Source organism: Haliotis cracherodii, unplaced genomic scaffold, assembly GCF_022045235.1.
Source record: "Haliotis cracherodii isolate W230 unplaced genomic scaffold, xgHalCrac1.p SCAF_42, whole genome shotgun sequence".
In the NCBI taxonomy this organism is placed as follows: domain Eukaryota; kingdom Metazoa; phylum Mollusca; class Gastropoda; order Lepetellida; family Haliotidae; genus Haliotis; species Haliotis cracherodii.
The window spans coordinates 930389-946082 of NW_027266300.1; the positions used below are offsets into that span (position 1 = coordinate 930389).

General features: G+C 44.6%; 1 protein-coding gene across 1 annotated transcript; it reads left to right on the top strand.

Annotated features, from left to right (window-relative positions):
• Positions 1 to 2761, top strand: LOC139441688 (E3 ubiquitin-protein ligase TRIM56-like). The gene is made up of 2 exons (XM_071222492.1): positions 1 to 311; positions 1050 to 2761. The coding sequence occupies exons 1-2, from the start codon at positions 2 to 4 to the stop codon at positions 2759 to 2761; spliced, it is 2022 nt and encodes a 673-aa protein (XP_071078593.1). The 5' UTR covers position 1.
• Positions 2762 to 15694: the final 12933 nt, after the last annotated feature.

Consider the following 15694-nt stretch of genomic DNA (forward strand, 5'->3'; position numbering starts at 1 on the left):
GATGGCAGCCGCCAGAAAGCTGGAGAGTCTGAATGAGAACTTCTTGACCTGTTCCATATGTACGGAGGGATACAAAGACCCCTGTACTCTGACCTGTGGACACACCTTCTGTAAGGGCTGCCTGGGGGAATTCCTGAAGACCAGACAAGACGCCATCAGAGCCAAGTCCATCCCGTGTCCCTACTGTCGTCAGATAAACCCAGTTCCCAGGCCTGACAGACCAGTGGAGGAGTGGGTGAAACAGATCAAACCCAGTTTCCTCATACAGGGACTTCTGGACACTCTAGCCTGTGGGGGAAATACTGATAATGGTAAGTAAATGTGATCTAGAAGAAACCGAAAGATGACAATATTCTTCCAAGGGGCGTAAGATCCCTGGCTGCATGTTACCAAAAGAAGTAAAAGACGGTATTAGTTGTCACTCTGCCAGGTGCAGAGATTCAAAGGATAAAAGAGGGACTGGTAGACTTTAAAGTCAGTAAACTGTGCGTGCGTGGGGTATCCATGTTAAACTCCACTATCTCAGTGAGCTGGTACTATAAAACAGGATCGCACGCACGTTGCTATATAAGTGCAATAAACTTGAAAGCGATGTTATACGTCTATTTTAAATTACACTGTCGCCGATTCAGTTTCCACTGAAACCAAGAACCCCAAGTAGAATATCCTATAGGAGATAGACTGTGACACTGTCATACAGCAGGTTCGCTTTCCTGAATTACCGAGATAATACCAAACCAGGTTCAGTCTATGCACGTTCATGCGTCATCAAAATGGTGATGGTTAACGGTTTATTGTAGATAAAAGTAATCAAGACGAAACTGAAGGGTCACCTATATTTATCAGGATTATCTAGAATACATCTTTGTCATTTCAGTTTTGAAATCTATGCATGTAGATTATCCCAGGGTACTTTCCGGACACTGTGTACGTTGAACCGCACAATGGTCAGAATTAACATTTACACTTTATTCTCCCTATGTACATTTATATCTTCCATCAAACGTTATCTCGTTGTTGTGTTAAACATTGCATGTTTGATGTGACAGTTTTATCCATGACTTGTTCAGATACAGAAAACCGCTGCCATCCCTGCCAGGATCTTGGAGAAAGTCATCCGGCCAACTCCTACTGTCAAGACTGTGATGTGCCGCTCTGTGAGAGATGTGTGAAGATGCATGCATCTCTTCCTGGTACATCAAACCACGTGATTGCTGGCCTTGGTGGATCAGTGAAAGTGACCAGACGACAGAGGTGCACGGAACACAACGAAGTCATGGATTTCTGCTGCAAAGACTGTAATAAAGCAATATGCCCCAAGTGCTGTGTCACATACCACAGGAAATGCGACTCTGTGGTCACTATTCAGTCAAAAATGTCTGAGATAAGAAGCGTTCTTACACACAATAAGGGATTGATTACACAGAGCGTTGACGACACGGGCAGATCACTTCAACAACACAGATCACAGATTGATACGATCAGCCACAACAAAGACAAAATAAAGTCACAGATCAGACAGGCCTCACAGAAAGCAATGGCCGTGATTAAACAGAAGGAGAAACAGCTGCTGGAGGAGCTGAATGATATGACAGAGAAGCAGTGTGGACAACTGAGGGGGCGTATAAAGTCGGGGGAAATTGACATGCAGATGTATCAACAATACATAGATTACATCACCCAGGTGTTGAAGTCTGGGAGTGAGACTGACATGTTTGACATTTACCAGATGTGTCAGTCTGGGGCAATTAAGGAGGAAACAGACAGGGATGTCACTTTCACAGACAGCCTTCGTGATTCAAAACTTATATTTGTAAGTGAAATAGATGAGAGGAAATTACACAAGGATGTACAACTTGGTAGAATTCAACAGAACGTTTGTGACGTCATGGATACTCAACTTGGTAAAATACAGTGTGGCACATTTGACGTCATGTGCAGGCCGGTGTTACACAAGACAGTCGGCATTAGGGTCGATGGCGACAGGAAGCAGCCGGATCCATGTGACGTCACAGTCCTGGTTGTGGATGGTGAGGAGATACTGGTGGTCACTGACTGCAACAATACATGTCTGAAATCCTTCTACACAAAGAATAACATATCACGACACAGTAAACTGGATCTTGCAAGTAACCCAACTTCTGTGACGAGGCTGAGGGACAACCAGGTGGCTGTATCATTCTGGTCACACAATGATATTGTAATAGTACGGGTGACCCCTGACCTTGTACTACAGTCACGTGTCACAACAAAGAAGATGTACAGATGCCTAACAGCTTTGAGTCCTTCAACATTAGCAGCAAGTTGTTGGGATCCTTCCTGTGTTGATATCCTGGATGTATCGGGGAGAGTAATGAGGTCAGTCAGTAGATTCAACTCTGGGAAGAACCTGATATGTAACCCCAGCTACATCTGTGCTACAGACAGGGGCAACATCCTGGCGTCAGATGCTGGCTCACAGTCTGTCTACTGTATCACACCAGAGGGAGATGTTGTGTTCACCTACACCCCTACAGGAGAGAGGGGACTGAGAGGACCGGTAGGTATCACAACTACCAGCACAGGACACATCCTGGTGGCGGACTACCGGGCACACAAGGTGGTACTACTGACACAAGCAGGGAAGTTTGTCAGAGACCTGCTGACGTCACAGGACGGACTACAGAATCCATACGGCTTGATGTTCTGTGACTGTAAACTGTATGTGGGGGAAAATTATAAAGATGCTGTGAAGGTATTCAACTGCAGTATTCCCCATTGAGACAGGAAGCAAAACATACTCGGATCACATTCCGGGAAAATATTTATGATAAAAATTCAGAAATATGCCCAGAATTAACAGTTTTTTGTGTGTAAAATACCCCAAACGCCAACCACATTTGAACATAGATTATAGTCAATGAGTGAATATGATAATACGCTGCTTTTAGCAGTATTCGAGCAATTCCCTTTGCACAACGGGGGCACATTGACCAACCGAACCTGTGACATCGGCCAGACGAGCGAACATTTGTTTCCGCATACACATGACAAGCACATAATGAATTATTAGATTAGTTGTAGTGGCTATTTTCGGTTAAATGTGGGGGCAAGACAAGAATTATGCAGGTCGTAGACGTTTACAACTTTGGAGAAACTCACGAGCCTGAAAACGGTGCTGACAATCCCAGATAAATTATCAGGGCCAGTCTGGGATTCAAACCCACAACTGTAGGGGCCCCTCACGTCTAAGGGACGCAATTACATAATCAAATCTCGGCGCCACAGGATAACACATACGTTCTGTGAGGAAAAGGAATTTAACCCTGTATATTGTACTTACTCAAATAGCTACACGTTCACTTTCATTATCCTGGAAAACTGTTTACTGGCGTTTCTATCAGTAACTCTCGCTGAGAATACTTTTACTGGTACTTGAGACATCCACCTAGGGACTCATTAAGTATGTTTGAATGACTTTAGAAAATGTATGTATTTTACTATGCAGCTACATTTAAACGTTAGGTGGGTTTTAATATAATCTATATGTTTCAATCATGTTTTAAGAATTGTCTCCTTAGCTTTACCAGACTAGATTTTGTACAGTTTTATTGTTTGAATATAATGTTTTAGTTTTTTTATGTACAATATGTGACACCATAATAAAATATATCTTATCCTATCTTATCTTATCTTACATTTACTAATGCCTACATACGTCAGGTATTTGTCAGAGCTGATCCGATAATCACTATCATAAATGTCATATTTCATGTATATTGAATAAACTTGTCAGTGATATACGCGTTTAAATATCCCATTTGTGAGTTTGTTTGTTGTATTACGCCGAACTCAGAACCTTCCAAACCATATAACAGCGGTCTGTAAATACTCGAGTCTGGAGTCAGTCGGCCTGACCACCCGATTTCGTAGGTCGCCCCTAACGGCAGGCATGCTGAAGACCAGTTCTAACAGGAATCTTCACGGGGTTGATGCGCCCTTGATGAAGTCAAGTTTCACTTTTAACTTTGTACAATGTTTCTTCCATTGTTGTGTGTTTAGCCGCATATATCTTATCTTCCATGAGCGCGCTTCGTAATTGAAATTCCATCTGAGTAAGTAAAGAAACATGAATTGTCTCCCTTTGACCACTGTAGTAGTTGATGCCCAATGTTCTTTGAAGCAACACATTTCATATATGTTTCCAGAATATAAAACAGAAAGGATCTTGATTATATATATGTATGTTATCATTTTTCAGCGAAACGTGTTTGAACTGTCAACAAATACCATTCACGACTTCGTTTGACAACAAAAGAAAGGCACTCTAAATGCGGAATTATGTTATACATTAGTAAACTGGCTACCTGATATCGATCCTGTAAACCCGATGCTTCAATTCTTTATGACATTCACTCGTGACAAAACAAAAGGCAACTATGCTTGTCGTAGCAGGCGACTAACGGGATCGGATGGTCAGGCTCACTGACTTGGTTGATGCATGTAATTGAATCCCAATTGCGTCGATCGATGCTCATGATGCCAATCACTGGATTGTCTGTTCCAGACCCGATTATTTACAGAATGCCGTCATACAGCTGGAATATTGCTGAGTTTGGCGTTAAACAACAAACAAAACTCTAGTTTGTGGTGAGGGAGGCCGAGGGAGTCAGTCATGCTCTGTTATAGTGGTGACTGAGTGTTACAGCGTATAACACTGACTGTATGTCTGCGCTGTCGAGCGCGAAAGTGGAGTGCAAGGATTGCTGTTAATAGAGCCCATGACACATGTGGACCGGTGTTAGTGCTGTCAGCCTGTGGTCTGCATGTCCCATATTCGACTGTTTGTATACAGGCTGATATCACTGAAATGTTGCTGACTGGGGGACGTCCATGTATCTCCATGTTCCCGCAGAGCTTCTCTGATGATCTCCGTTTGATGACCATACACTATGTATACACGTACAAGTACGGACAATGATATGGTGTTAAATATTGTTGTTTGTGGTCAAACAGGCATATCAATGGCCGCTAGATACAGTACGGCCAAGCTCACAACACAATCTAATAGCCGTTAGACATATTACTGCCCTACTCACAACACATCCAGTAGCCAACTAGATACATTACCGCCCTACTCACAACACATCCATTAGCCAACTAGATACATTACTGCCCAACTCACATCACATCCAATAGCCTACTAGATATATAACTGCCCTGCTCACAACACATCCAACATAGATACATTACCGCCCTACTCACAACACATCCAATATAGATACATTACCGCCCTACTCACAACACATCCAATATAGATACATTACCGCCCTACTCACAACACATCCAATAGCCAACTAGATACATTACCGCCCTACTCACAACACATCCAATAGCCAACATAGATACATTACTGTCCTGCTCACATCACATCTAATAGCCTACTACAGTAAAGTACGGTTATAACGAACTCAAAGGGACTACTAATTTTAGTTCGTTATAACCGTAGTTCGTTATAAGCATACATACAACATAACTACAGCAACTAGTCGGGACCAAAATTAAGTTCGTTATATCCGTTAGTTCGTTATAACCGTGTTCGTTATAACCGTAGTTTACTGTAGATACATTACAGCCCTGCTCACAACACATCCAATATAGATACATTACCGCCCTACTCACAACACATCCAATATAGATACATTACTGCCCTACTCACAACACATCCAATATAGATACATTACAGCCCTGCTCATAACATATCCAATATAGATACATTACCGCCCTACTCACAACACATCCAATATAGATACATTACCGCCCTACTCACAACACATCCAATAGCCTACTAGATGCATACTGAACTACTCACATGCAATGCCTGACATATCATGGGTATGCAATTGCTGATATCAAGTGTCATCAAGAAATGTATTACAAAAATGTAAGAAGTTATAATCTTAATGAAAAACAAAGCATGGCAATTGTAAAATAGAGTTGTCAAATAATAACGCAGAGTACTTTTGACTTGAAGCTGTTTCTCGTTAAATAATAAATATATGATTCTTCATGATCTTCATGATCTTCACTTCATGTGTGTTAAGCGTTAGCTTGATAACGGTGTGGGCATCGTGCAATATACCAGGACCAGATATCCAAAAGTTGATCCACGATGAGGTGATACCAACCGGCGAATGAGTAGTCTGACACAAATGTGATAACACAGCGCCAACCGTGCCAATATTGAAGAAGGGTCAGGTTGAATAATAAATAAATCTATTGGCCTTGGGTCATTCCTTTAACCTCTCGTAACAAACACATACAAGGCTTCGAACTATCTAAATGAAAAAATTAAGTTTTTTTGTCACGGTGCTTCACCTCACTTTTCCGTCCACGTATCATGAAGTGTATTACAACATTCAGAAAAGTCTCCACAGAGTCATGCATCTCAAAGTCTGCCCGCGTCTTGAGCCACACTACCTGATACATGCCAATATCAATCACTTGTAAACATCCGTGCCTACGTTCTGTGAATATACCAGTTCTTCATGGTTACCCCATAACAACCCCCGAACCTAGCACTTTGTGACACATTCCTGACCAAACATATTCCAATATAAGAATGCAGAACCCTGTGGAGGTCTGCATATGACATACAGTTCCCGTTACCAAACATCTTCGTTTACAAGAATTACATAAGTTCGGATTACGATCTAGCAAATACATAAAGTCTTCAGTCGACGTCTTCAACACTCCAAGAACCGAAGCACGTCAGCACCGACATCATCAGCATGACCACGACGACTGTAGACTCTCCCCTGCCACCACACCCACATGTTACCGGCTTCTCCCTAAAACAGGACATCAGAAAATATATACTGCTGGTAACCTGTATGATATAATACTACCTATAGGGACAGGCCATTGATGCTCCGGGGATGGAGGGTGAAGGGATGGAGAAAGTGGGGTGTGGGGGTGTGGGTGTGGAGTGGAGAGATGGATGTAGAGGGGGAGGGGGAGGGGTGGGTGCGTAGGGGTGGGGACGGGGAGGGGAAGAGGCTTGTTATATTGTTCTGCAAATACTGGAAACAATACTTCGACCTCAGGGTTTACACAAAAGACAGACAGACTGTTCACTGGATCCTGAAAGAAACGCAGTGTGGTTCCTTAAACAGTTATCGGACCTTCATCCGTGGTAGGCAATGCTTGATCAACTGTTACCTGTAGCAATCAATGACAGTCATCCGACGGCCTATGTTCATGAAGAGGTCGGAGTGTTACGACTACGCTCATCTGTATTTGATATACGAGATATCCGATATCGCCTCTCCTTGTCGGGGGTGACACAGGTAGATTAAAACATTGCCGCACCACACAAACGTCTGACTAAGCTGCACAGAATGTTGTCCTGGTGAGATTGAAGAAAGTACCTACCCAAGTGATGACACTATTTTCAAAGCAACTCCGTCGTCTTTGAACGCCATTATTGAAGACGTCGTCAAAAGGTACATCTCCCCTGAAGAAACACAGAATGTCAGTCTGTCAGTCTGGAAACAGACACACACGTTTATTTCAGTATACTCGGCATTTGGTGATGAATAAAGACTTAACCCTCGGGATCTCACCTTGTTCATCTTGACCAAAGGTCAGTATGAAGTTTTTAGGTCGCTCCCTGGCACCGCACGGACAATTTTTTTCGTCACACACCGGAAGCGGGGACGATGTCCAGCCGTCGCTGCCCTCGGTCAATGCTGACATGGCGCTAAAAACAGACAGAGATGCAGAAAAGGTCGCAGATATAGATTCAGAGACACAGATGCACATACAGGCGAACATAGATTCAGACGAGGACACAGACACATATAAGGGTATATATCTCTGCCTAAGTGATTGGAATCATGGGTTGTTAAGTAAGTACAGGCCGCTGGGTGATCACAAAGCAAATACCACAGCCACCTTCTAGTGGCACGGGTGACCTCCGTTAGGTGATACGGTGACCTCCTTCAAGTTGTACGGGCGACCTCCTTCAAGTAGTACGGGGGACCTCCTTCAAGTGTCACGGGTGACCTCCGTCAGGTGATACAGTGACCTCCTTCAAGTGGTACGGGGGACCTCCTTCAAGTGGCACGGGTGACCTCCTTCAAGTGATACAGTGACCTCCTTCAAGTGGTATGGGGGACCTCCTTCAAGTGGCACGGGTGACCTCCTTCAAGTTGTACGGGCGACCTCCTTCAAATAGTACGGGTGACCTCCTTCAAGTGGCACGGGTGACCTCCTTCAAATAGTACGGGTGACCTCCTTCAAGTGATACAGTGACCTCCTTCAAATAATACGGGTGACCTCCTTCAAGTGGCACGGGTGACCTCCTTCAAGTGATACAGTGACCTCCTTCAAATAGTATGGGTGACCTCCTTCAAGTGGTACGGTGACCTCCTTCAAGTGGTACGGGGGACCTCTTTCAAGTGGTACAGACGACCTCCTTCAAGTGGTATGGTTGGCCTCCTTCAAGTGGTACGAGTGACCTCCTTCAAGTAGAACGGGTGACCTCCTTCAACTGGTACGCGTGACCTCCTTCAAGTGGTACTGGTGACCTTAAAATGGTACGGGTCACCTGCCTCAAGTGATACGGGTAACCTCAAGTGATACGGGTAACCTCAAGTGATACGGGTAACCTCCTCGAAGCACTCGTTCCCCTCCTTGATGTTCCAGCCGTAGTTCCTGCCGCTGCGGATGAGATTAAACTCTTCATCAGCCCGCGCCCCTGGGTCGCCACAGAATATACGCCGCTCACCTGCGAGAAGGGAAAATGACTCGCGACATCACCAAGGGCGGATTCAGCATTTGTATTTGTTTGTTTGTTTGTTTGTTGTTTAACGCCGCACTCAGCAATATTCCACCTTTATGATCGCCGACTGTAAATAATCGAGACAATCCACTGATTGACATCATACGCATCGATGAACACAATTGGAATACGATGACATGCATCAACCAAATCAGAGAGCCTGGCCTCCGATCCCGTTAGTCGCCTCTGGACCAGACAACGAGAGAGGATGTCTACAACATACATACTAGAGCACAGGTGTGCGTCCCTGTACCTCACTGACACCCCGGGCAAACTAGGGTACAGGTCTGCGTCCCTGTACATCACTGCCACCCCCGGACAAACTAGGGTACAGGTGTACGTCCCTGTACATCACTGCCACCCCCGGACAAACTAGGGTACAGGTGTACGTCCCTGTACATCACTGCCACCCCCGGACAAACTAGACCGGAGGTCTGCGTCCCTGTACCTCACCGACACCCCAGGGCAAACTAGGGAACAGATGTGCGTCCCTGTACATCACTGACACCCTCGGACAAACTAGGGTACAGGTCTACGTCCCTGTACATCAGCAACACCCCCGGACAAACTAGGGTACAGGTCTACGTCCCTGTACATCACTGACACCCCCGGGCAAACTAGGGCACAGGTCTACGTCCCTGTGCCTCACTGACACCCCGGGCAAACTAGGGTACAGGTCTACGTCCCTGTACCTCACTAACACCCCCGGACAAACTAGGGTACAGGTCTACGTCCCTGTACATCACTGACACCCCCGGACAAACTAGGGTACAGGTCTACGTCCCTGTACATCACTGACACCCCCGGGCAAACTAGGGTACAGGTCTACGTCCCTGTACCTCACTGACATCCCCGGGCAAACTAGGGCACAGGTCTACGTCCCTGTGCCTCACTGACACCCCGGGCAAACTAGGGTACAGGTCTACGTCCCTGTACCTCACTAACACCCCCGGACAAACTAGGGTACAGGTCTACGTCCCTGTACATCATTGACACCCCAAAAGGTGAAGTAACCCTTATGTAAGTTCTTTTTACGTGATATCTTAATTGAGTAATGCTCTGCAGATGTTAATATAATTATACAACTATTTAAGGAAAACGTCTTGACACACTACCCGAACATGATGAAGTAATCAAATAGACGCCTCCACTTAACCAACGACCTTCACAGTGACCTCAACCGTACCGGTGAGTTCAAGGCCCTACATCGGGATAACACATGACAATAACCATAAAGGTGACCTTGACCTATTATGTGCAAGACCGATATGTTTTAATGTATGGCCTCAGGCCAGGAAATGTTTCGCAAAAATAATAGAATTTATCGTTCTCTAAAATCGTAACAACTTTAAAGGTGATTTTTGGAAACTGGTGACCTTGACATTGACCTCCTAAAAGCTGTAAACCTAAAAGCTGTATCCATGCTAGAACATCCTCAAATGTCATCACGCTCGTACTGCAGTCTAATTGATGTTCAATAAGTAGAATTTCTCGCTTAAGGAAAACAGACCAGGCCGGTAGCTCTGATCACGACGGCTTTGATACATGACTATCGAAGTGGCAGCCATTCTTCAATGACCCGATAGCAATAAACACCTTCCTGGTCCTCGCCACCTGCGGTTCTCACATCGGAGACTTCACACCGTGTGATGGAGAGTTGTGGAGAACTCTTGTGATCGCGGAAACAGAGACACATGACATGGCTCTGGTGTGATTGAGAGTCGTGGAGAACACTTGTGATCGCGGAAACAGAGACACATGACATGGCTCTGGTGTGATGGAGAGTCGTGGAGAACACTTGTGATCGTGGAAACAGAGACACATGGCATGGCTCTGGTGTGATGGAGAGTCGTGAGAACACTTGTGATCGCGGAAACAGAGACACATGGCATGGCTCTGGTGTGATGGAGAGTCGTGAGAACACTTGTGATCGTGGAAACAGAGACACATGGCATGGCTCTGGTGTGATTGAGAGTCGTGGAGAACACTTGTGATCGTGGAAACAGAGACACATGACATGGCTCTGGTGTGATGGAGAGTCGTGGAGAACACTTGTGATCGTGGAAACAGAGACACATGGCATGGCTCTGGTGTGATGGAGAGTCGTGAGAACACTTGTGATCGCGGAAACAGAGACACATGGCATGGCTCTGGTGTGATGGAGAGTCGTGGAGAACACTTGTGATCGTGGAAACAGAGACACATGGCATGGCTCTGGTGTGATTGAGAGTCGTGGAGAACACTTGTGATCGTGGAAACAGAGACACATGACATGGCTCTGGTGTGATGGAGAGTCGTGGAGAACACTTGTGATCGTGGAAACAGAGACACATGGCATGGCTCTGGTGTGATGGAGAGTCGTGAGAACACTTGTGATCGCGGAAACAGAGACACATGGCATGGCTCTGGTGTGATGGAGAGTCGTGGAGAACACTTGTGATCGCGGAAACAGAGACACATGGCATGGCTCTGGTGTGTTGGAACTGTAAATGGGTGGTGGTGAAATGGAGTTTAACGTCGCGTCCAGATTATTGCACTCATATAGCGACGTGCATGCACGTGTGTGTGTGTGTGTGTGTGTGTGTGTGTGTGTGTGTGTGTGTGTGTGTGTGTGACTGCTTGTACTAGTTCGGACTGATGCCAATTTATAGTGCTGAGATACCATCTCACTGAGATACCATTCAGCAGTTTAACATGAATACCCCACTCAGACACAGTATACTGACTCCGAGCCGCTAAGTCCTGGTTTTACAACAAGTACCATCTTTTAACGTCTTGGTATCACGCGGCCGAGGATCGAACCCCGGACCTTCCGCTCTCCGGGCGGACGCTCTACAACTAGACCACGGAGGCGGTCTGGAACTGGAAACGGACACTATGGGCGTCTACTAAATCACAGAATCAGTAAATAAGCTGGTTGTTTGCGTGTTTGTAGTTTAACGCCGAGCTCAGCAATATCCCCGCTATATGACGGCGGTCTGTAAATAATCGAGTCCGAACCCAACCATCCAGTGATTGATATCATGAGCATCTATCTACGCAGTTGTGATACGATGACATGCATCAACCAATTAAGCGAGCCTGACCACCCGATCCCGTTAGTTGCCTCTTACGAAGACCTATTCTAACCCTGATCTTCACGGGTCGGGAAACAAGGAAGGTTATCATGTTACTTTGTTGAATGGAGACGTGCATATGTGGAGCAGATGAAAGGAGGATATACACATATATAGACAGTCTCTTATAATATGTATGGTATATTTACATCTCCTGTATTCAGGGTTGAATAGACGTGTGCTTTTATTCATTCATCACTATCACCATGGCAACTTCACAGACGGAGATCAGATAATGCCGGTGACACCTTGTCAGTTTATGATATGCATTTATCTGCATATGTATACAGCGTACATACATTGTCTATAAAATAATAGTGAGTCTGTTTTCACCGCTTTCTGATGTTCCCCACAGTTCACTGTGATGTTTCTAATAACAGACTGTGCTATACTACAAAGTTGTGATCCCGAATAGTGTCATGATTGTGTCATGATTGTGTTTTGATTGTGCGTCAGACAATCCAGTGATTGACAGTCAGTGGGTTGGGCTTTTTGACGCTTTAACCACTATTCTAGCAATATCGTGGAGATCTCTCATCATGATGACGTAGAGTCACCAAGGTGACACATTGTGACCACGTTATCATGTGTGGGTCTTTAGGCGGCACCACTCTGTGGCACTACATTTTCAAAGAGCATTCCTAAAACATGATGAAAAAGGTTGATTTTCCTACCATGCGCGACTTACGGGATCGGGTGGTCAGGTTCGGTGTCTGGTCGGTGCGTGTCATCGTATCCCAATTGCGTGGATCGATGTTTATGATGCTAATCACTGGATTGTCTGACCCACAATCAAGGCCCGAGGCCCGAGGAATTACAATCCCCAAAGTCCACTGCTCTGGAAAATACGTCTTTTCAAACATAACGTTAAAAAGGATTTCAAGGTAGGGGAGAGAATTTCGGACGAATATTTAAAAAATTCAGGAATCAAATTATCTTCACCAGCTGCTTTATTGCTTTTTAAGTTTGCGATGCTTTCTGAAATTTCATTTGACAACTGACAAAAAGAGTTATCAAATGCATTCGATTCGTCGATATCAAAACATTTTTCCTCGTTCTCTGTAGAAGTTGAAAACAGACCCCTGAAATGGTTAAACCAATCATCAGTTGGAATATTGTTTTGTGTATAACGATTAGTATTTAGCCCTCTAAGAGTGGCCCAAAATTGTTTAGAATCGCGTATGCAATGTTCAAGTTTTTCCTGCTTCTCTTTGAAAACTTTCGCTTTCTTTTCTCTGCATACACTATTATATTTATTTCTAATATAATTATACTCATATAATGAGTTATTATCCTTTTTTCTCCTAAAAATGGTTTAAATATTTACATCTTTCTTTTCCGAGTAGCTCACATTCACGATGAAACCACTGTTAACTAGATGTGTTAGAAGTACACACTCTTTTCATGTCGCTTGCTGCCGTGCACAAGGCCTCTGACATGTATCTAACACTTTCGTCTATATTGTGTAACACCTCGTCAACAGCCTTTTCTAATAAAGAGTAGCATTCACTGCTCAACAAGTAAAACATATATTGGTCAGCTTTATCATTGACCCAAACGAATTTGGAAGCCTTCTTATTACCATGAGCTTACACTGGTTCAGTCTGCACAGAAGTATGTAAGCAAGCCATGAGAGGAAGATGACAGGATTCCGTGCGTGATACAATGTTGAAATTACAGCATACGTCAAACAACCCAGATGAACAGATTGTGACGCTATCACGCTAGCACCTTGATTGCCAATAAACGTATAGTCTCCAACTTCTGAGTCTGACCCACATCTTCCATTCATGATATGTATATTTAATATACTGCATAAATTTATCAAACTTTTTCCAAAGTTGTTTAACACATTATCTGCTGAAGCGCGTACCATGTTAAAATGGTCAAGTAGAAAACTATACACGGAAGAATCAAGTTTTCTAAATATCAAAGAATACATACGATTGGATTGTCCTTTAAGCTCAAACTATTTCATTATTCGAAAACCAAAATTATGTTCTCCAGTTCTTAACCAACTCAGCTGATGGATATGAATAAGACATGCGACTGGGGTGAGGGAGTTTCTATGTACCACACTATCTGCTGTTCCAGCATGTGGCTTCACCCCCGCCATCGACCTGGTGTACCTCATGGAGGCCAGCACTCAGACCTTCTCTCTATGGAACGACTTCCTCATTGGCGCCTCCGACACCTTCCCCGTCAGCGTGGTCACATTTGGTCAGCAGACGGTGTTTCCAGGTCCGGTTCAACAGCTACACTACCAAGATGGAGCTGTTCAGATCCATCCACAATCTCCAGCATCTGAGAGGGCCTGCTGATCTCGCAACAGTCCTGCAGCGTGTGGACTCCTTGTTTGCAGGCCCCCGCAGAGGAAGACCTGAAGCCAAGAAGGTCGCAGTCCTTGTCATGGCGCAGATGATAACACGCGTCATCAGTACTGGTGAGGACACTCAGGTTATCCTGCTGGATATTGGTGCCAAGAGAAAGTATTCTCCATCCAAGTTTCTAAAGAGTTCTGATATTTATATACAGACAAGAGGGTCAGATGATCTGGCGAGGTACAGCCGAGACCTGCGTGGCATCGTATGCAGCAATGAACCATGAATAGGGACCATACTCACAAATAAAGCCCAATTAATACGTTGCAAGACTAAGCCATATATATCTTGTGGTCATTGGTATGTTGGATAGCTGTCTGTCATGTTAGGTGACAGTAGAGAGTGTTGTCAGCGGCAGAAAATGTTTGAAGGGCGAGTAAAATGCCAGGACATGCTTGATCGTTCTCGAGTTTTGGGATGGGAACGCTTCTGGAAGGCCAATGTCTGAAAACACCGAATTTCAGCCTCTTATTATTTGGTGGTATAATGATATGTGAGGGAGTGAGTTAAAATTAAACATCGCATCGGCAATATTGCGGCCCTATTGCGATTGTAATGAAATGTTGTCTTGCGTTCTGACGGCATGTCTAAATTCATGTTTTACAGGTAAGATTATATTTTACGAGTATCCAACCATATACTGTAGAATCAGTGGTAGTAATATGCGTATCACGAAGCTATGCCCCTTGCGTTTTGCTTTGGTGAACACAGTTATTGAGCTTGTTGATGAATTACACGTTAGGTGCCACCCTTATGCATATGTATGTACAATATCAAAGTGACCTTTGTAAGCCTCTCGGTGATGCGCCCACAAGTGTGGAAACGTCACCATGCACGACTGTAGGAATACCCATACTTATACACGAAGGCCACATTGCGTTTGTCCGAGGGCTGTAATTAGATCATTGATAAAATAAGAAAACACAAGCAGAGATTTCACTACCTTGGCTAACACCTTATTGAATCGTATATCCGTCTGGCTGTTCCCCCTAGTAGGAAATATAATCCTAAGTGTTTGTATAACAAAGTTGTAGTAGTTGCCCTGTTTTACCTCTGGGTGTACGGGTGGCCCAGTCTAAGGCGCCGCGATTCGCTGTGCAAAGTTGCGTCCCTTGGGCACGAAAGAAACCTATGATTGTTTGTTCGAATCACGGTTCGACAGGTTTGTCAGCACCATACCCGTGCTCGTGAGTTTCACCGAGGTGGTAAACGTCTAACATCTGCATCACTTCGGGCTTTCCTCCCACATTAAGCTGACACGCCGTGATATAACTGAAATACTCGCTCACTCACTCACTAACTCACCCAAAACCAAACTCACTCACTCACTGTATTACCTTTCATGCTCTGTATTACCTCTAATGCTCTGTATT